Source organism: Alligator mississippiensis, chromosome 13 (assembly GCF_030867095.1).
Source record: "Alligator mississippiensis isolate rAllMis1 chromosome 13, rAllMis1, whole genome shotgun sequence".
NCBI lineage: Eukaryota > Metazoa > Chordata > Crocodylia > Alligatoridae > Alligator > Alligator mississippiensis.
Window position 1 is genome coordinate 37,871,271 of NC_081836.1, and position 23,569 is coordinate 37,894,839.

Below are 23,569 nucleotides of genomic sequence, written 5' to 3' on the forward strand. Positions count from 1 at the left end.
CCGCAGAGCAGGAAGGGGCACAGGGTAGGGAGCAGAAAAAAGACCAACAGATCAGGTAGGGGTAGGGGATTGGACTGGGGAGGATGGAGGACACATCTGTCAAAAAAGTTGGCCCCCACTGGTTTAGAATTTAGAAGTCAAGCAGGACTAGTAGTTGTTTTTGCAACAATTTGACAAATGGTTGAACCCTCTCAACATCAATTGCTCGTGATAGAATCTCGCCATTTTGAACTGAATTGGCTCAAACCCTTCAAACAGACATTCCTCTGGTTTTAAATGCAGCCAAGAACCCAAGTTTCAATTTGTTCTAAAGAAGGAGTTGAAGAGTGGGGCTAGGGTTCGGGTCAGGTCTTTTGGTTGTTATTCTTAAAGAGGGGTTGGGTTCAGACCTATCTTTCAAGCAAATATTTTGCCTACCCCAGAGTTTAGCAAGCAAAATAAAAGGAAACTTTTAAAAAGGAAACAGTTCAAAAGTTGACAGAGACATGGGAATCCGTTTTTCAAACACCAGGTTTGGTTAATAAGGAAGATTTAATGTACTCTGATATTAATTGGAGGAAAAACTGAATAAAATGTAGAAAGGTTAAAGAGTTTTGGGGTATGTTTTTTAAAGGAAGAGGAATACAATATAAATGAAAAGCAGGCTGAATTTGGTTAAACCTATTTATGATTTTTTGGGGTGTGTTTTTTAAAGGAAGAGGAATACCATATAAATGAAAAGCAGACTGAATTTGGTTAAACCTAGTTATGATTCAATTTGAAATATTGATGAGAGGAGATATACCTCAATCTTTAAACCTTTCTCTTTAGAAATAGTGGAACATCTCAGAACTTTTCTAATAAAGAATAATGATATATAGAAAATAACTGAGACTATCTACAGCATGACAGCTGAAATTAAAGTTGTCAGAATCTAAATAAGGCAAATGACAGGAAGACAATGCAACCAAACTGGCTTATAAACAGTAGTGAAAGCAGAATGTTTAAATAATATAAGAAGTTTGGTAATGAGTTTGAGAATTAAAAAAGATGAAGTGAGGCAAAATAAAAAATTAATTAAAAAAGCAGAAGTAGCATTGAACAGCAAATACAGAATTAATCAAATAACTAAGTGGATATTCACATCCTGCATAGCTTAATAAAGCTGGTTCAACCTTGTTTTCTGCAGCATGTAAAACAGTACAGAAGAGGCCATAGGCAAGCACCAAATATTCAACAACAGTCAACCCCAAAATTACAGGAAATTATTAATAACAATTTGTTAGTATTTCTAAATTAAAGTATAATTTGCATAATTTGTTTGGAAATTGAGAGCATAGATCATCAAAAGAGGATTTGCTTAACTGTCTTAGGTTGTCTCAGAAATAAAACCAAGGGGAAAAAAATGCCAGAGAGAATGTAATTTACCTATGGAGGCAAGTACTTGGGGTCACCCCAGCTCACGGGAGGCAATCCAGGGGATTAGGGGCCCTGGCAAAATTAATTATCAAAGAACATTATCAGCTACAACAGCCAAAAAAAGCCAATAACTGATAATATTAATTTTCCTTTTATTGGTGCCAATCCGATACGTAACTAATATATTGGTGCACCTCTAGCTACAACATCACTCTTACACTTAACAATTAATTTAAATACATTATGCTGCTTTTTATACCCGTTCATACGACACAGCCAATTCAAATTGCAACTGGCAGTGCAGTTCCACTTGTGTATAGGAAAATAAAATTGGGTCTCAGAAGTTTATCAGGACAACTACAAAACTCATGTCATGGGACACAGCTTTCTATGAAAAGGGCCATCTTAGCTTTCAAAGTTGCATATGTACCAAATAAATTGTTGTGTCAAGTTTTCAGAAGACAAGTAAAGTGGATGATAAAATATATGGACACATGCAACATGTTCAAGAAAAACAGTAAGTGTTTTTTAAGTGATATTTTCTACATGGAATGACTTTACTTTCAGTACTGAATGAAAATAATTGGTGGGCAGATTTGGATAACTCAATGATTTATTGGAATAAAAAATATGAATCTAGAGCAGAGGTGGGCAAAATGCAGCCCGCGGGCTGGATGCAGCCCACCAGGCCGTTCTATATGGCCTGCAATGGCAGCAAGGAGGGCATGCCATAGTGACTCACTCCAAGGCTCTCCTGGAAGACTAGTGCTGGGCAGCCCAAGTGACAGCAGGGGGTTGGTGCATGTGCCTGACAGCCAATCAGGGATGGCCCCACTTCTTGGCTGCCCTCGTGCCAGCCCTCAGCAATCTCCAGCAGGCTGGGAGGCTTGCGGGAGCACCCCCAGCTTATGGCCTTGGCCATTGCAGGCAGCTATGTCCCACCCAGCCAAAGAGCAACTGTGTTCCATTTCACTCCCAATCCAAGCTACACAGCTTAGAGAAACCCACATAGATTGGTTCAATTCTGCTTCAGGCTTTTTAAATGTCTGTACCTAGCCTTGGTGATCTAAAGCTACTATGCTATTATACGGTAAGACACATAATAAACTGCATCACTGCTGTGTCTGTTGTGACTGAGGTGTCTAAAAAATTGAATTTTTTCCTGAGTTACCAGGAAATGTATAAATCCTAATAACACTGGCATTGAAATTGCTGTACTCCCATCCCTTCCCAGTGTACAACAGTCTGCAAACCCTACAGAGTGGGATGTACTGGTGAACTATAAGGAGGTAAAATATTTTAAAGAACACCGTGGCCCAGGAAGTGGTGTGAAAAATACCTCATTGAAATTTTAAGTGACACTTTCTGATGAATTTTGTAAGACAGCTCTAGGTCTCCTCAGCTACAATTAAGTTTAGTTCAGCCCCTATAAATGGAAACATTAAGGAAGAGCTAAAAGCAAATGGGGAGAAGAATAAAAGGGAAAAGAATAAGACAAAAAAGAATATCAGAAAAGTAAGGGGAAGAGAGAGAGAGAGAGAGAGAGAGAGAAAACAGAAATGCTTCCTCGAGGCCCCGTGATAAAAACCCACCACTGCAACACCCAGAAGCACAGATAAAAAACTGACTCAAAGTTGGTCAAAATAATGGTGTCCTGCGTATTATTCAGGGAAAGATACTCAGGAAATAATACTGAACTTTTAGGCTAATTACAGATATTCAAAAAAGCCTGAGGAGGAATCGATCTAAGTTCTGTGGTCTTCTGTAAGTGGCATAGGTTAGATCTATAGTGAACAGAACATGGGTTCGCCCTTTGGTGGTAGCGGCATGCAGACTGCCTGCACCGGCCAAGGACAGGACATTGAGGGCACTCCTGCCTACCTCCCAGCATGTCCCATGGGCTCCCTGGGCTGCCAGACATTGCTGAGCACAGCTGAATGGCCAGGCCATCCCTGGCTGGCTGCTGGACATGGGTGAGCATTTCCCCCCTCCCCCTGCTACAGGGTCACAGGCATCTCTCAGCTGCAGGCAGGCAGTGCAGGGGGGGTAGAAAGGGAGGTGTCTTTGTCCTTGCTTGAACCCTATCATAAAGCACCCCGTGATGTACATGCAGACCTGACACAGAGCCCAGGAGAACCCGGGCAAACAGCCTAACTGGGCTGCTGGGCACAGATGAGCATTCCCCCCGCCCTTCGCACTGCTTGCCTGCAGCTGATAGATGATGTGGCAAGGGAGGGGGGAAGCTCACCTGTAGCTGGCAGCCCGGTTGGGCTCTGGGAGCTGCACATGCTCGTGGGGTTCTCTTGGGCTCACTGAGGTCCATGTGTATACCACAGGGTGCTTCATGACAGGGTTTATGCAGGGACACAGATGACTCCATTCCCTCCCATGCTTCCTGCCTGTGGCTGATTGCTGGCTGGAACCAAGAGGCGGGACTCTGGAAGGGGTCTGTGCTGACATGGTTCTGTGACAGCTTGGGGGCAGGGCCCACTGGGCGCTCAGCTGGAGCAGCCAAAAATGGGGTGAATGCTAGCATACCTCTTGGCAAGGGGAGGCTAGTGGAGGAATGCAAAGGAACCTGGGATGCTTGTGGACAGCAAGGCAACCTAACTTGAATCAATAGGGACCTGGTACTGAAGTTTGATGCACCAGTCTAACCTAAATCAATAAAATTTGAGTGCATATCAATCCAGATCTATCTTAAACTTGGCTCTGCCATTTTTAGACTAGCCTATGTGTGCCAAACTTGTGTTCTGTTATGAGTTTAGAACAGTTTCTGATCACTTAGACCAGTAAAAGTATAATGTCTGTGTCTGGTCTTAAAGCCAAGTGCCTCTGTTGCCAACAGGCAGATGTATACCCACTGAAAAAATCTAATTTTTATTATTTTTTCTGCTTACAGCAGTTTTCTTTTACCTTGTGAGCACATTGTTGATTACCAAAGGAACACTTCTTTTATTATGGAATTAAGTACTAATTTTCATATAGGCAGAGCATAATATCTTTATGAGGTAGTGCTTTAGAGCAGAATTTTTTTGAAAAAAGTTGTTCATGATGAAATCTTAATCATTTAGATCCCAGTTACTTCACCTTAAACTACTAGTCTTCTCTATGCTGTGCTATGCACCTTACTCACATTAATAGATAGGCCTGCTGTCCAAACAATCTAAAGTTTAATTCAAAAATGGACAGAAATGTGTCAGAGAAAATGTCTATACACTATATAGGTTAACAAAGAGTGAAACCTGTCAAAGTCTAAAGCAACACAATTAAGTGATTTGGAAAGGGAAAATCACCTAGAAATGCAGATGGAGAAACCGTGCCATTACTCCGTGAAACCATGACACTAATTCCAGTCTCAACAAATGGCACTGAAAAGTCAACCACTTCTGAACGTTCTTCATTAATAGTGAGAGAACCTACAGCCATAACTGCCCTTTGATAGACCACCTAAACAAGGAAAAGAAACAAGAAGAGATAATAATTTCACTCACTGATGAAACATCACGTCTCCAAATAAATTTAAAATACATATTGCTAAGTTTTTACTTAAGAGCTCTTTTACCTAACAGAACTTACTTCACCAATCATTCCATTCCATACGTTATTGACTTTTTTGCCATGCTTCCCATTGGTCACAAGGTACAGGTCATATGTGAACTTCACAGTTTTAGATAACTTCTTCAGAATGTCAATGCAGAATCCCTTGCAGCATTTCTTTACATTCATTCCTTCATTAGTTGAGTTGCTGTCAACAGAAGAGAAAGACACAAGCAGTTTTGTGAAAAAAACCAGGATATTTCTTATGAAAAAGGTTCACTGTACTGATCAGCTGGGAGATGGAGGCAAAAGGGAAGTAAGTGTGATATCTATATGGTGTTAAAAATAATATTCTTCCTTCTCCTGTATTAATATGTTCCTTCAGAGCATGATTCATAGTATTTATAAATGAAGGAGACATTCTACATATCGTCAAATAAATAATAAAACAACAATATAAATAGTATAAGTACTACAAAGAGAATCCATTAGGAATAGGTGGGATTGTGTGGCAGCACACTGCTGTGAAATAACTCCAAAAGTACCAGAACCAATTTCACAAGGCAAAGACAGTTATTTACACTGATAAAAATTGCCCTGGACCCTGTTTAAAACTCACCAATTGTACCTAAAACAAAATACTCTTAATAGAAAAGTACCTTTAACATGTTAAGCTAATTCAGTGATAAATGAATAACCTATCAGGTCTAAGTTGGTCAGAACATGAGTACAAGTGACTTAAATCAACCTTTTGCCATATTGAGAAGAACATTGCAGGGGCCCAGAGAACAGTTATAGCCTGAGATTATTGTTTGAAATAGTCTTTTTAACTTTCCATCTTGACTACTTAGCAGTTATGAAATTCTCCAACATGACAGTTGTATGAAGTCATTGTAGTCAGTAGTGCTACACTGACACCATGGGCAAAATTCTTGCAGTTCCAAAAGGCAGCTCTCCACCTTGGTATTCTGCCCCTTTTTAATACCACAACTCTCATGACATGAAACAAATTCTGCACATTTAGAGAAAGCAGACTATCAAAAACCAAGAGCATCCCTGGGGATCCAAAAAGAGAATGTTTTGCTCACTTGAACACATATTGCATGACCATGATATGTATTCAGCACACATCTAAGAGAGAACTCTATATATATATATATATATATATATATATATATATATATATATATATATATATATATATAGCTCAGGGTCTGATCAAAGGCTATTAAAGTAAACCAAAAAGCTTCCCTGAGCTTTAATGGCTTTGGATCAGGGCCTGTCATACCAATATTACACACAATGATTAACTCTCACAGCACTTGAGTGAGGGAGGTACGGTCTTCTGTCATTATATTAATTTAACAGGTAAGCAAACAAAGTGTGCCTACAGATGTTCAGGGCTCCACTCTAACTCATGGCTCTGTTCCACCCCCCCTCACCCTTAGCTTTGGCCATTCAAAGCAGCCACAGCTCTGCACTACTGCTCACCCTTCCCTACCCTAATCCTTGTCCTTGTGAAAAATTAAAACAGGAGGGAAAACAAATTCCCTGAGGTACTCTGCTTTAGAGTGCCTTAATCTAATATTTCATTTGACCAGGGTTCATTTTTCACACAATAGGCCATTTTAAAAGGATTTTGCAGCACAGCTGTAGCATGCTTTCAGGGGCCTGGTCATGTGAAAAATGTCGCTTGTGTAAACGAAAAGTGGACAAGGGCGTGATCCATTTACTGGAGTCAATGAAAATTTTCCCACTGACTTCAGAGGACTAGCCCTACATGACTACCCAATAGCACAGAACAAGTAAATACTTTGGAAATAAAAATCAAGGGACATTTTTATAACCAGCATGTCACACATTCCACCTCAGAGAGCTTTGTCTTAGTAAATATCAAGCATAATTTTTTCTTCAGTAGTTACCATTCTCAAACTATTAACAATTAAGGAAAAAGAAAATTTCACCATGGTTAGATACAGAGTAAATGCTTGTTAAAGTATAATTTGATTTTTGAATATGGAATCTACTTCCATATAACTTGTACGACTAAAACTTAAGGACTGATTATTCACTGTTATTATCCAGTAACTGAATTAACACGCATCAATTTATAGTTGTATAAAGTATGCATAAAGTTAACCAAAACTAGTGGGGCATTTATACACATACATTTGTATGCTCTGACGTGCCAGAGACCCAGGGTGTTAGATGCACCCGGTGGTGCATTGATACATTTGTATAAATGGTGAGATGTGCATCAGCGCTGAGAAAATGGCGGCAGCACGCTTTTGAACTAGCATCTTCAATGTGTTTTAGCTCAAAGCATGCTGACATCATTTTCTCAGTGCTGTCACACATTTTGCCATTTAAAAAAATGCATGTGATGCAGCACCAGGCGCTTTTAAAAGCACCTGGCACTGCGGCACAAGCATGTGTACAAATGTCCAAAGTGTGTACCACACCAACTTGCAGAAATGAAAAATATGTACTTAGATAGGAATGAGAGAAATGGGGAACACAGAGGGAAAGGGGAAAAAGGAGATGAGAACAAATGGAAATATAGTGAAGAAAAAAATACCAGGACAAAAGGCATGATTAACTAGAAGTAAAGCTATCCCTATGATGTATCCTACAGAAATATGTTACACAGTAAGTTTTTACTTACTTAATTTTGACAAATTTGTGGCATGGCACCGTGTTTTTCACACAAGATTCTGTCAAAGGATCCACATCTTCAACTACAACAAAGGGGGCCTCCTCCAAGGTAACAATACTCAAGTGGTTGTCATCTGGATCGCTGTCTATAAAAGAACTAAATCTTGGCCATACGGAATACTTCAGGCTCAGTGTCTTGTTCTCCCACTTGCCCACCTGAAACATGAAGACACATACACTGCTGACATCTGCTAGCTCATGGCTATCATTATTAGAGATGTAACATTTAGTGTACTAGCCAGAGCTACATCAAACCATATTGGGAAGGTTGTGGTCTTAACGGTTTGTTCTCACAATTGATTTAGAAATACCCAGCTGACACTTAAAAACCACAATAGTCAAGTTAATTGAGCAAACATGATTTTAAGAGACAAAACATAAATGAGCATCTTTCAGTTTCCCATAAGAAAACTGGTTTCTACTATATATCCTGGAGTTACAATGCAATCAAATCTTTAATGAATAATATTTACATCTGCAATCAGAACCTTGATTAAAACGTCTTCAGAAAGAAATTTTTGTCTGTTGATTTTATGCAATGGCAGTTGGCAAAATAATTACCATTTTATTCATCTCTCCTTTTACCCATCTCCAGCAACTTGTTTACCAAACCAAGATAACTAACTTTTTTATTAAAACATCAACTTCTAGGTAACAAATTAATAAAAACATGCTAAATATGTCTTTAGTGAAACTTCACATCTAGTTCAAGCCAGTTTTTAGGTCAATTCAAATATTAATTGAAACTTCATTTTCGCAGTTGTATTAACTCATCAGAATATTATTCTTCTGTTTACCGGGCTCAGAAGTTCAGAATCATTTATTAATTTCAGTTTTAAGAGCTGACTGAAATAAAGTGCCAAGCATTTCATTTTGTTCTATGACCTGTTAAAATTGGCCAAGATCTAATTTTGTATTTGACAAGTAAATTACAATTGTGCATATTTTACTTCTCATTAGAAATAATTTATTCTATATAGTTTCAGTTAAAGTATAATAACCTTAAAAAATTAGCAAGTAAGCAAAGCCTCTCCATTTAGAGTGAATAATATAAATAATATCTTCCCCCCACATCCCTTTTGGGCCTCTTTGGAAAGCAATCCATATTTTACATTGACATTTTGTTTTACATATTTCTCCTCACACTGTTCTCCTCTTTTTATAATCATTCCTGTCATGGGTGTCTGGTGCCTCTTGAGTCGGGGGAGGCGGGGGGGGAGCACTTGCCCCCCTCCCCCCGACACCTGTCAGCGACTGGGGGCAGGTCCCCCAGCGGCCGATCACACGGCCAATTTCACTCACAGTAAAAGTGGCCGTGCCGTTTCCAGAACTCCTGCGGTCGCTTCCAGAAGCGGCGCAGCTGCTTTTGCTGGCGGCCCTGCTCCACTACTGGTACTCACAGGGGGGACACTGATGCTGCCCACTGGCTAAACAGGGAGCACAGCCAGACAGGGGGCACACCAGCGCTCTCAGGGGGTGCATGTGCACCCCTGTGCACCCCCTACATGTCACCCCTGATTCCTGCATTAATAGCCCTGATCCAGATCTAACTTCCATTAGTTTTACATCTCCATTGTTGCACTGACTTCAGTAGACTTAACTTCATTTTGAAACAGCCATTGAGATTAGTATTTCAGCGAACAATATCATTCTCCACTCAACCAATCTTGACTTCTGCTGTCAGACCACCAAAAAGATAGTTCTAGAACCTACTAAGATTTCAACTGAAGTTCCAAAAAAAAAAAAAATTTAATAAGTTCTCTGAAACTGCCTTTGTGGCACAGTGGAGGGCATCTGGGGATAGTGTGGTACTGATGTTCCCACAATCCTCATATGGGGATAAATGTCTCATCACTGATCCCTCAGGAAGATTCCCTGGATTTGATCTTCCCCAATGGACTGCCTAAGAATATCACAAGGCAATTGCGACCACCTCCTTTAACCAGGAAGTATCACTCAAGGAGCAACTGCAGTCATGAATCCAAGAATACAGATGGTTCCCACAGTCCACTGCTAGCTTTCACTATTTGCTGGCACTGTCACTGACATCCACTAGACTACTACAGAATCTGCCCGTTGGTCATCACTGATCAATGGCTTTATGAAGAAAACAACTAACAAACAGCAAATATTTCTTCAATAATTTCTAAACTTCCTCTAGCATTCCCTGTTCAGATTCTGTTTAACTTCTTTGCTTCTGTAACTGAGCATTTTCTTGAGCTTTACAATTACAGTGATTATAAATAAGTTATCAAGCTATTTGACAGACATTCCAGGACTTTTCACAATCCTTGAGTAATTGTGCTAAGCCAGTTGTAATACAATCATGAGTCTGATAACTATTTGCCTTTCCAGAAAAACAGGTTAAAACCAATGGTGCAATATGTCATGCCAAGCTCATGAAAGCAAAATAATTAGTGGTAATACACATTAGCACTTGAAAGAATACTAATGCTACCTTTTTGCCAGCCTTCAAAGGAGCCTAAATAGTTCCAGGAGCAATCAAGGTCAAATTATAAATTGAGAAATGGCAATAGTGGGAATAAAAATCACAGTTTGAAGTATCACTTTCACATGAATTACTTGGTTTCAGAACCATGAATTTGACCATATACAGCACTGGAAGCTACAGACCCAAAATCTGCAGTCTACAGCCCTGAAGAACCAAGAGATGGAGTGCAAGAGATGGACTGCCCATTCATGTCATGGGCTTGTCTTGATGTAAATCAACTGACATAAGACCTTTGCCCATTTAACAAACTGTGACAGGCTGAAAAATCAAATCCCTAACCTTGAGAACTGCACAGAGAGGGTTTTTAGAAAAAAATGGGACTGTTATAAGTTTGTAGACAGCAATAGGCAAATGTACCAACCAAAACCCTTTTGCAACACAGGTGGCATTCCATTCATTTAGCTGTTGCTGCTGTAGCCTCCTCATAAGCTTTTTCATTCAAAGAGGTCAATCTGTGACATTCCTAACAGAGTCAGAGCGTGCAACATAAGTTAATGTACTCTGATAATTTCTGCTAACTTTTCAAACCATGAATTATAATATTCTGGAGAGATATAAGACATTCTATTAATTATTTTAATGTCATAATGTCCTGAAGCACCTCAAATATCTATGGTATTAAGTTATGAGCCGCAGTCCCAAATTCCCAAAGCGTTTAAAATCTATGCCTTGAATCAGTAAAGCACTTGAATAGAGTCCTATTGAGGGCAGCGTTTAAGCAATGACCTCTCCAATCTCACTTCCATTCAACTTTTATGTTTTTGGTTTCTCAAGATACATGGGGACTAGCAAATCAATAGGACTCCTTGTTGAATTTTGAAAACAGGTATAATGGATGCTGATCTTCTATACATTATAGGAAATATGTTCAAAGGATCCAAGTGGATTTAGGCTAAAAACAAGTGGGATTTCTCCCTGGACAGAGTCTTTTATTCTGAGATCCTACAAATGAACAAACCCATTGTTCAACTTTAGGAATTTACGAAGTACTGAGATGACACTTCTTTCCCCTAGACAATCTAGGTTATTTCAAGTGAATTGCCATCAAACTTTGACTCTCTCCTTGCTTGTTTTGATGCAAGTCACCCTGAGACAATCAGAGCAGGGCTAAACTCCACATCTGATTTTATCCTTAGTTTCCCAACTCTAAACTAATGGGAGCTCCAAAGCGTACTTTGAGAGTTCCAACCCGAAATTCAACCAAAACATTAGGCCTCTGCAAATAGGGAACTATTCGATTCAGATTTGGATGAGTCAGATGTCAGAGATTCAATTCAGAGATCCAAATCATTTTTCCGATTTGATTCGGCCAAAATCCCTTCGGAAGTTTCGGAGCCGATTCGGAGATTCGGCCATAGAGTATAACGGAAATATCTATAACTTTGTTATCTTTTAGCTGATTTGGATGAAACTTGCACAGGTGGTAGCATCTTCTGTGAGCAGGATATGTGCCAAGTTTCAAGGTGATAGGTGCAGGGGTTCTGGGACCCTGCACCTCAAAGTCCTGAAAGCAAAATTCATGTCAGGTGTGTGTGTTATGCCACAGTGAGGTGAAAACTGCAAGGATGGTAGCTCTTGCCGAGGCCACAAAGCCTGCAAAGTTTCAAGAAGATAGGTACAGAGGTTTGGGGGAAACTCAAGCTGTGGACAAGCAAAACTTGTGACATGGGTGACACTGGGTGTTAAGGCACAGCAGCGTGAAATCTTCAGGCCTGCTAGCCCCTGCTGAGGCCACAGAGCCTGCCAGCTGTCAAAGAGATAGGTGCACAGGGGCTTCTGGGTTCTGGGGTCCTGCACCTCTAGCTGCTGACAGGCAAAACTCATGTCATAGGTGCTTGTGCAACTGTGTCTGGGGGCAGAGAGGGGGGTGAGGGGAACTACTGCAGGCCTGGCTGCTAGGACCTGCTATGGCCACAAAGCCTGCCAGCTGTTAAGGAGACAGGTGCAGGGGGGTTCTGGGGCCCTGCATCCCTAGCTGCTGACAGGCAAAATTTGCGACATGGGTGCTTGTTCAACTGATTGTCTCTGTGTTGGAGAAGAAGCAGTTCCTGGCTCTGTATTGATTCTTTCCTCTCCTTAGTCTGTGGTTTTGTAGGTGTTAATCCTTGCTCATTAACACATTATCCTCACCAGCTACTGTGTATTGAGCTGGTCCCTGAATCATGATTGATTGGTAACACAGTAGCTTAGTAGCTAGGCCTGCAGTAGTTCCCCCTTCCCAACCTCCGTCCCCCCCAAGACAGACACATGTGCAGACGAGCACACACATGCAAGAATGTGTGTTTGCTATGCCACAAATATTTTTGTGCTGCTACTTTGTGCCCCTCCACACATGGTCCAGCATGTGCCAAATTGTCCCACGTGGGATAGGGGAAGCTGGGGCCAACAGCCTTACCCAGAGCCCTGGGGGCACCAGCAGCACCAATCCAGCTGCATAGAGCCTGGCCAGCAGTCACAGCATAGTTCTCAATGGCCAGGCTCCATTTCTGGTGGCATACATTGCTGCCACATGCACTTCCCTGCTTTTGTTTGGGGGGGGGAGGGGGAGGTTGGTGTTTTTTTTACATCAGGATCTCCCAGTGTCAAATTAGCAGCATGGCAAATTGGTGCATGTGCAGTTTGTGGTACCTCAAACAGCCTGGATCACAGCCTGGCTTGGTGGCACTGGCTTGAGGTGATGCCCCATGGCCAAACAACAGTGGCAGCACCTTGATCACTCTCCTTGATTTGCTTGCAAGCAGTGGAGGAGGCTGGGGTGAATTTCTTGGATAAGTCCATCATCAAGAAAAGTAAGGAGACATCTGCCCACTCGGCAGCCTTGGATCTTGCTCTGGTCTCCAGGCCTGGCTCTTAGTGAGTGCAATCGTCTGCCCCTCAGGGTCACTCTGTACCCCAAGGTACCTTGCCAGAGGGAAGGCAGCAATGAGCTGGGATCCTGGCTCCTGCCCAGTTTGGGAGGAGGGGGCAAATGAGAGCTGAGTAGTACTGGGACCAGGGGGGATCCACATCTTCCCACTAGTAGAGCAGGATAAGACATCTGGGGGTGCTGTCCTGTGCCATGTGGGGGCTTACTATCCCTGCACATCTCTCCCGGAGCCCCAGTCACACTGGCACCATTGCAGATGGGCCTTGGGAGTCACTTGAGAGAGGCTTCACCTCAGTCCCTCAGAAGGCTGAGAGGCTGGAGCTGGGCTGGGCTGGGCTGGGCTGGGCTGGGGGGTGGGAGTAGCTCAGCCTGGTGCACAAGCCCCAGCTCCCAGGGAGCGGAAGGCTCCAAGCTATTAGTACAGGTTATTGTTCTTTCCATTAGCAAACTTAAAATCTATGTCACTTGAAGCTCACAAGATTTTTGTTTTTATATGCTGGCTAAGAATGTTACTCTTTATAAAACAGTTTGGTGTAAGTTTGGCATATGTTAGAATGTGGCTTGTGGCAGAAGAGCAGGAAATCTTGCTCTGGGGATTAAAAAAAAAAAAAAAAATAGGTAAAAGAGCTCTAATGTTAGGAATAATCTGAACCAGATGGATTTTCTGGATGTTTAGGGAAAAAAAAAAACAACAAACACAAACCTGAGTAGTGGTGTCTCAATGGGTGTATAAGAGGACAGTTTTGAATGAAATTGTGAGTCCCAAAAGGGAAATTATTAATAAAAACAGGGAAAGGGAGGGGGAGAATTAAAGTGGAATCTTGAGTAGTTTGGTCATTTGCAAGAAGAAATCAAGTATCTGCAAGGCAGTTCCCAACTTAAGGATCCCATATAATCAAAATCCCATGGATTCTGCTGCTGAATGTGGCACTCCTGGACTAGTGTAGAAGACAAGGAAGATATAGCCATTTCTCTCAAGTATGCCTTTTAAAGTATCTTTTCTTATTCTGACAGCCATCTAATTGAGCATTTAAAGCAAAAAAAAAAAATAATATTTGGAATTTTGTATTATGTAACCTGGAAGAAGGAACCATGGAGTAGTTTAAAGACAGGCCTGAAAAATGTGATTTATTCTCCAGCCCTAAACCCAATTAGCTAGATTTAGTTACCATCTGCAGCAAATAGATCTATAGAAAAGAGATTTGTGCGCTTAGAGTGCAAAGAGCATAAAAAGAGAGCTCTGGAAAGAGCGCTCTACTGCTTAAAAACTTAAAGAATCCAATTAAAGTCAATAGAAAAGTGAAAATAAGCTTAGGGTAAGCAGGCACTACAGTAATGGGGTCATGGGTAAATCTTGGTAGATAAAAGACTAAAAAAAATTGTGTTAATATGGAGTTTAAAGGACATATTTCTAACTTAAAGTAACATACTCATAGAATGCTGCATTTATCCCCCAAACTATAAACAGAGAAATCCAAACCTGCTACGGTATGAAATTGCAGCAATTTTAACAAACACATTTTTAATTCTTCCCTATAGAAATACTATATGAACTAACCATCAGATCAGGATGAACAGCTGTAGTTCTTAATAAGATTTTAAAATGGGACACCAGATTTTTCAGATATTGCCCGAATGGTATGACCTCAGTCCCAGAGAACAATGGGAAACTGTAGCTATTGTGAAAAAAAAGCAATAGAATTCTCTGTAGGATAATATTCTTTAGCAGAAGAGATTTTGATTCTTAGTAAAAGGGCAATGAATCTTAAAAATATATATATTCTTCGTACACAAATAGTTTTGAATTATTGCTTTAAGCACAAAATTCAACTCAGTGGATGCGTCTACATGAGACGCTTTACTGTGCATTAGACTAATCTAATGCACAGTAAAACATCACTGTCTACATGCCCATGTCAATTACTGAGCTGTTAGTCCAATGTACCGTTTGCTAGTACCAATATATACAAGTACTAGAAAAACAGCCCATTAACTAATGTGCCAGAGTGCATGTGTAGACCCTGACTGGGAGCAATTTGCTCCTGGTCTGCCCAGGCAGCAAGGGCCCACTGCTGTCTGGCTAAGCCCCTATCTCCATGGGTTGGGGGGAGCTGTCCAGATTGTAGGGAAGTGGCCTCCCAGCCACATAGAGTTCAGAACTTATGTTGATTTCTGAGGGGCAGGAAGAGCTGTTATGGCTCTGGGGGCAGCTGTTTTCCAGCCACATGGGAACCAGGGCTGATCCTGATCTCCACAGGACTGGGAGGCAGCTGCCCCCAGAACCAGAACAGCTCTCCCATCTTTGCCGAGATTGGAATCTGTCCCAATCTCCACATGACTGAGAGGTCTGCCCCCATAGCCAAAACATCTCTCCCCACACAGAGATTGGGATGGCCCCCTAGGCTGGCACCTAGGGTAGACTGGAGCTCCCTCTGGCTGTTGCAGGGTGGCAAAGCAGGGCAGAACAACCCTGGACTGAACTGCTCTCAACAGGAGTATGTTCACAAGCATGCCCGGGAGTGCTTTAATGAGCTTGAATTTTCTGCACAGAAAATTAAGGTGCATTAATTGCACATGTAGATGCACCCAATGTAAACTACTGAAATGCAACCAACATTTGGCACAACATATAAATATGCATTTATATATATACAAATTAATAAGCTTCTTTTAAACTCCAGCATTCTTTCAGTTATGTCATGCATCTTCACCTGGAAGACTGTAGATATTGTGAAAAAGGCAATGGAATTCTCTGTTGGAAAAAAATTCTTCAGCAGCTGAAATTATTATTCTTGGTAAACACCAATTCTGGAAAAATCCCTTTAAACACCCCAGGATGGATGTGAAAATATACCAGGCAGCTGAGATGATTCAGAAGCTTTTTGATGTCAGATGGAAATATCTGTTGCTAGATCCTCACCTCATCCAGCCTTTACTAAAGTAGACCTCAGAATCAGCTGAACAAAATATATTCCACCTTTTGTATATGTTCATTTCTGCAGACTGCATGTAGCAATAGCTGATGAACAAGATGATAAATTGCTTGCTGGTTTTCTGTACGACTATCTAGTCTAGAAAAACCCCCAACATATAGAATTGCTCATTATTGTGTTTCACAGAAACACTTTTTGCTGCACATGCTGATGTAGCTGCAAGTTCTAAGCATAAGGATAGAACACAGGATGAATAAAACTAGGTTACCAGTCCAGTGAAGAGAACTGCAGAAGATGTTAGTTCCTGCACTGCGCACCGATACTGGCACAGGTAGAATGACACTGACAGGACTTCACAGACAAATCAAGTGCCAGCATTTTTTTTAAATAAAAACAAATAAAATATTTTTGGAGCCTCACACTTGCATTAAGAAAGTAATATTGTACAAACGCATAGTCTGATACATTCCATTTGGTAGGAAAACTAGCTGTTTCCTTTAATCTACCTGATCATACCAAGAGGGAATTCTTCAGGCTAATTTTTAGTTAATGACTGAAAAATGGAAGATGTGCTAAATTAAGTCTTCCAGTTTAGTTACAACACACATCTGCAGGACAAGTCAGGAAATTGAAATCCTCTTAGAAGAAAACTATCTGTAATATAGTTCATACCACAACGTATCATGTGCTGCAAGGCACAGAAACCTGAAGTCACTTTATATTTTTGAAGGTTCCTGCCACATGATAGCTTTCTATTTGGAGTCACAATTTCAAAAGTTAGAATGCTATATGAGTATATTCATTTATTACTGACAGGAAACACTCTTGATTGTCACCTGCTTACAAGTTCAGTTGAGAAGTTATGCAGGGCATAAGAAGTAGAATTGCCACCTAAAGCAAACCCTGTGGAAGTTCTAAAGGCAGGAGCAGGGGCAATGGGATCTGAGAGCAGGGGCAAGGAAAACAGGATCTGAGACCAGAAACATGTGGATTCTGAGGGGAGGGGAACAGCACTCTTACCCACACTGGGAACTCCACAGTCCCAGCTAAACTTTGCCAACACCAAAAGCCTTAGGGCACTTGTACATGTGATAATGTCACATAACAAAAATGTCCCTTTGTGTGGATTAATAGTGTTATATATTACATATATATGAGTTTTGTGGGTTTTAAATGAGTTTGCATCATTGTAAACGGAACTACATCCCAATATAGTTTAGTTTGCAATGTTGCAACTTGGAACGTTGCAGCCATTACTCAGCTCACACCCCAGCTGTGGGAAAGGTGGGCAGGCTCTCCAGAAAAAAAAGGATTGAGCCCCTCACTGCTTCTGCCTTCAGCAGTCCTGCAGCCAGCAGGATGCCTGAGACCATCGAGGAATGGGCTGGCTTGCCCCTGGAGCAGTGTGGGGAGATGGTAGGAAGGCAACTGAGTGTGCTAGTTGACAAAGAAGATGAGGAGGGCCACCAGGATAATAATGTGTATACAGTGATAGAAAAATAAAACCTACCATTTCAATTAAAAACTCACCATTTCAATTTAGGGGGCATAGAATTAAAACCCCATCACATGTATAAGTTCTTTTATAAGGCAAGTGAAAGTTCACTGGCATGCATGCATACAATGACTTACAATTTTAACTCATCTATAAACAGTCACTAGGGTCACATTCACGCTAGGAAAATAGATTGTTTCCATTTTAACTAGTGTGACAATGGACTTGATGTCAAAAGGTAGCTGGGACAAGTTGTGTTATGAAGTGTACCACTACATCTACTCTAAGTGCATAATCCTATTAGTCAGTACATACTAGATCCATGACAGAGCTGCTTAAAAGAAAATTCCAAAGCAAGCAAATAGACAGCTATTTTAGTTGTTCTAATTAAAATGTTTATATTTTCCTCATTTTGTAATAAGCTACCATTGTGTGGAGTGAATTCCCATACAAATCTGCAGTTTCACTATATCTGCTTCAAATGCAACTGCAATCTCCTGAGAAATTGTACTATATTTCTTCCATATGTTTTTATCACCACCATAATTTAAAAATAAAATGCCTTGCAAAATCTGAATCAGTATTCTGATCTTCAGTTCTCAAAAATACTGCTGTTTCATCTGCAGTCCTGTATATAGTGGATTTCCCCTCTATTGGCTATGCTATCTGAAAACTAGCAGCCAGATGGATGCCTCTATGAAGAACTTAGTTCATTTAATCACACCCAGGGAATTCCCTACCCCCAACCTATGTTTTTTATTACATATATATTTTTTACAAGTGCCATTGTAAATAGTATAGCAAGGGATAAGCCCTACTCTTAGATGTACCATGTGTCATATAAAGCTTATGGAACTGACTTATGTAACTTAATCAAAGTAAAATCAAACTCTAGCTCACACACAATAATTGCTATGCGAATGCAAAAGTTAAAGATGTGTGGGTAGAATTTTAATTAGTTTGGATGTATAGATGTTAAAGGTTTCTACAGCAACATTTGATTAGCAACTCAGACTAATCACTCAGCTGTGTTGTACACACCATATGTAATATCTGCTATTTCTGTTTTTTTTAATTGAGTGTATAGCAAAAATTGGCTTTTAAAGCCTTTCTAATTTTGTGTACATTTAAAAAGGGTTTCTTTTTTGACTTGCACTAGAAATATCAGATGCTCACATCTCTCTATATGTTGGTTAAACTGTCAAATGTTGGGATGACAAACAGTAATATCATTCAAGGCAAAAAACTGTATTGCAGAACTCATGAAATGAGCATGTAGCAAATCTTAAGTTACAGCTTCATTTGACATTACCCTAAACATCAGTTTTCCAGCACAATGAAGGGCCCAAGGACAATATTGCTAAGGGCAATGTTTTAAAGGTTGCTACAGGTAATGTATTTCCTGTTTGTATTTTTAACATACCAGCCTGCTGCCTTCGTAGATAAGAAAGTTACATGACAGTATACAAATATTTTAATTTTGAAGGTCTCTTTTACATAAGGTTTATATTTCAGTATAATCAGGTCTCATTTATGTTACAAAATAAACACCCTAAAAACATATGGGATTTTCCAAGCAACGGAATTATTTTTTTTCTAGGAAGTTAATTTGTAGTTTGTGATTATTAATTATATTGGCTTTACTGTATTACTTCAATATTGGAGTGATAGTATTTCTGCATTTGATTTTTCTTGGCTCAAAAAAAAAAAAAAAAAAGGATATTGCCTTTGCCTAAAAATATTTGTATTTAAAAGGTCCCAACAGGCTGTAAAATCCATATCTTAAGTGCATTATTGGGGCAGATGAGGTAGAGAAGTCCTACTTTGCAGTGGTGAACATGGTAAGAGAATTGCAGGTACTATTGCTTACCAACTCATTTTTTTTCTCCAGAGTTAGCTCAATTACACGGTGGGCATATCAGTGGGCACATCTACATGTGCCTCCAACTGCACAACTACCAAGTAGCCTCAACTAGCGTGCCTCCAACTGCTCTAGCAAGTACTAAATGACTGCACAGTAACCGCCATTACTACACAGTCCAGGGATCACATAGTTCATTTCCAACCCCACTGTGCAGTAACTCATTGCTATTGCACGGTAGCATCAGAGTCACAGGTTATGCCCTCCAGCACTACGTCACGATAAGCTACAGTGACGTGGTGTTCGTGTAGACACGTCCTGTTAGAGCTATGGGCAGTATTTAATAAAGGTAGAGTTTCAGTAAAACGTGCAACGTTATACTCACCTCATTACAAACAGTCTTGCCTGAAAACTAGTTCCTTTGTCTATTAAGATTGACAGAAACAATAGGAATGTTGACATCACAAGCTTGGGGAGCTTTTTTAGAGCCTGTCACTATACCTTGGAAGATAACTGTTGAATCTGGTCATTTTCAGTCTCATTACCATTAACATCTGACTTTTTAGAAATATGACTGTACACATCTTTCTGTACTCACTCCAAGCTCAGATCCAAAGTTTTGGTGTTTTCCCTTACAAAGACTCAACATGACTTATTTTTCAATTGGGAATGTGTATCTTTTTTCAGCCTACAACAAACAAGCTATGCCTTAATGGATTTTCTGCAAACTAAACCTTTCAGCTAAAGCACCAAGCATGGGTACCATTTAGTCCAAAAGGAGAAATGTTATCTAAATAAAAACAGATTGTCACGGCGGGGTCCTCTCGGAGGACCGTGATCTCCTTAAGGTCCCTCGCTCCGTGTCAGGCCAGCCCAAGGCACCCTCCAATTCTCGCCCGCCACGTCTTGTTGGAAAATGTAATAGGGAGGCTGCCTATGACTCCCTGGGCACGGCTACTCGGGACCTCTGTCCCCTCGGTTTTTCCAGACCCCTGGGGTCTCCTGATACGGTGGGTGTTCCCCGGACACCCTAGCCTTATGGGCTATGCGTGGCTCCTACCAGCCCCTAATACCACGCCCCAAGCCTCGCAGATGTAATAGACGTTGTTGGGTCTGTATGCCCGCTTCCTGGGCCTCCTCTAAAGTGTAGCCCACGCTGGGCTCTCTCTCTCTCGCACCCAGCCTCTCACTGGGACTCTCCTGATGGTGCGGTCCCGCTCAGGGACTCCCTAGCGGGCCCCGGCCCTTCCGGCCAACCGCACGGGTACCCTCTCTGACCCCGGCTCACCGCGCTGCTACTCCCTGTCTTCTCGGGGCAACCGCAGTGCCCTGCCTCGGTCTGAGGGGTGTTACCGCACTAGCCTGCGGCCAGGCTCGCTATGCCCATCTTGAGCTCCTCAGTAATTGCCCCTCTCTCTAGGGCTCCTCAGTATGGCGCTCCCCATCTTTGGGGCTCGCCACGCCCCCATGGGGCTTCTCAATCATATACAATGGCGCTCCCCCTCTTTGGGGCTCGCCGTGCCCCCACGGGGCTTCTCATTCATATACAATGGCGCTCCCCCTCTTTGGGGCTCGCCGCGCCCCCATGGGCTTCTCAATCATATCGCCCCTCTCCCTGGGGCTGGGGTCTATGTACCCCGCACGCAATCCGGGGTCTCGGTCCCCCGTCTGCAACCTACCGGTTGCGCCCGCAACCCACTGGCCGCGCTCCTCGCCGCCAGTTGCTCATGCACTGGCGTGCGAGCTGTGCCTTCCCTGGCGCTATGAAAATAATGCGCCCTCTTGGCGCTAGGGCACCCCACACTCTCTGGGGTCCCTGTGATTGAGGCCTCCTCCAACCCCTACAGCCTCACCCAAGACTCCGGGAGTAATATTACAACGTCAAAGCAAACCCACAAGCCCCTAGGCTGTAACACAAATGCAAGCTCAAGCCGTCTGGCTATAACTCAAACCCGAAGCCCTATGGCCATAACAACATTGCTCCATATGACCATGGTACTTGCTGCCAGGCTCCTTTCCACCTCCTCACTCCCAGAGCTCCTGCCTCCCAGGCTGCTGGCAGAGAACTGCTAGCCTGGCTTCAGCCCTGGGCTTTACAAAGGCCAGGCCCTGCCCCCTTCTGGCCAGCTGCTTCTGATTAGTTGCCCCGGCAACTTGCAGCTGTGCTCATTAGGCACTGCCAGGGCTCTCTCCCTGGCAGTTTCTCCTCTCCAGGAGCAGAGCACCGAGGTGCCCTGCAACACAGATTATTACACAAATAAAGCTGGAATAAGTTTTCACACTAAATCTTGTACCTTTAGGATAAAGCTGGGTAGAAACCACTTCACATTAAACAGAAGCAATTATTCTTTATTACATAAATGACAAAGTAACTACACTGCAATTTTATGTACATTAGTTACACTACAAGGACTAGTAGACTTTGTACCATCAGTATTTTACATGAGTGAAACATATAATTAAACATTAGGACTTGGATTTTTTTCCATATACAGTTGCAAGCAATTTCTGATATTTTACTAAACTAAATTGTGACACAAACAGAAAATGGAGGTAAACTTGTGCTTATCAGGAAACCAATACTAGGAAATGTTGGCTCTCTGATGGATTTATACAATTGAAAGAATGCCAGATTTTCTTTCAATACTCAACAGGAGCCAAAAGAGGGGAAATATTATCTTGAATTACTTTGTTAGGCTATTGTTTCCCATGCCTTTAAGTCAAAATTCACTGAGATACTCTGATATGCAAAGTATTCATTTCCTACAGGCAGCCTGAGAATTCTTCTACCTTTCCTGAAGCTGCACAATAGAATGCTGATTCTATAAAATATGATTAGATATGGCAAACACTGTACTAAGGCCTCCCTGGTTTCATATGGTGACCACTTGAAGGCCTGCTTATTTAAACTTTCTCTGAAAGGATAACATTCTATTTCCCTTGGATCATCTAAGTAGCATTTTTTTAAACCCAAGACCAAGGGGAGTAGGGCACTCACTTGAAAAGATGAACACTGAGATTCAAGGCACCCCTCTTACCCAGAGGGGATTTGAACCTACATTTCCCCAATTTCCCAGCACAGCACTCTAACCATAAGACAGAGGTCAGGCATTATTCAGGCCCCTTTCCTTTTGAAGTTGGTTCCCCTGACAACTAGTGGCGGAAGATACATGGGGTCAGGAAAAAAAGAACAAGCCAGAGGCACATGGGTCAATGAGATGGCTGCTGCCCTCCAAGGGAGACGGCCCAAGCTCTGGTCTTGAGTCCTGACCCTGGAGCAGGAACTTCTCACTGTACTGCCCTCTGTGAATTTTTTATAATGACTTAAATGCAAGGGGCAGTGACTTAGCTTCCAAAGGAACACCTGATAGGGACCTGAATGATGCCTGATCTGTAGTCTGTTGTGCTAGGAAGTAAGAGACAAATGCATATAAACAGACAAATGCAGACTCACAGCCCCCCTGGTTAAGGGAAGCCTGGAATTTGGGTTTCTAGCTTTCTAAGTGAGTACCCCAACTACACAGTTATCTGGGTTAAGCCTTGAAAAGGTCCCCCTCCTCCCCTTCCTTCATTGTTTCTGGGACATGCCCCTGGATACATACCAACATACAAAGTCATTTAGGCGCACAGGTTTATATATTCAAAAAACAGAATCATTCCTACATACAAGTGCCAAAAATGCCACTTAGACAGCTACAAATTTTTCACTTAAACCAAAGGGAAATAGAATAGTGCCTAGAGTATTCTTATTAGGCGTCTGGCCACAGTCCATCCCCTAGTCCAGTGGCCAGCAACCAGTAGATCTCGATTGACCTGTAGATCTCAGAGCCTCTTGGAGTCGATCCCAGGCTCTGGTGAGGGGCTGAGCACATGTCTATGCATGTGCATGCCCCACCCCCAGGCTGGCAGCTCAGTCCATGAGGGAAGGAAGGAAGGGGGCCAGATCGAGGCCCCCACAGTCAAGGACAGTGCCGCAGAGGCAGGAGCAGGGGTAAGTTGAATGGGGCCCTGACTGGATGCATGGTGGGACGATTGAGCTTCGGTGGCTCATCCACAAGTGTGGGGGAGCTCTGTGCACACCCTGGCGGAGGCCCCGGGGGGCACATGCCCCCCCATCTGTGTGCAGAAGAGCCAACACCTGTTGTGGGCTGGGCTTTGTGCCCCGAGCCCAGCTGCAGTCCACTCAGGAGTGGCCCAACACCATGTAAGTCCTACTGCTGGGCAGGCAAGGGACGAGGCTCAGCCCAGT

General features: G+C 42.1%; 1 protein-coding gene across 1 annotated transcript in view; it reads right to left on the reverse strand.

Moving 5' to 3' along the window:
- GRIN2A (glutamate ionotropic receptor NMDA type subunit 2A) overlaps positions 1 to 23,569 on the reverse strand; it is a 144,026-nt gene that overhangs the window by 84,773 nt on the left and 35,684 nt on the right. Inside the window, exons 3-5 of the mRNA XM_059716885.1 lie at positions 7,604 to 7,809; positions 4,978 to 5,146; positions 4,695 to 4,848 (exon numbers count right to left, since the gene is read on the reverse strand). Of these exons, the coding sequence (XP_059572868.1) occupies positions 4,695 to 4,848; positions 4,978 to 5,146; positions 7,604 to 7,809 (529 nt within the window). The remainder of the gene's footprint in view (positions 1 to 4,694; positions 4,849 to 4,977; positions 5,147 to 7,603; positions 7,810 to 23,569) is intronic.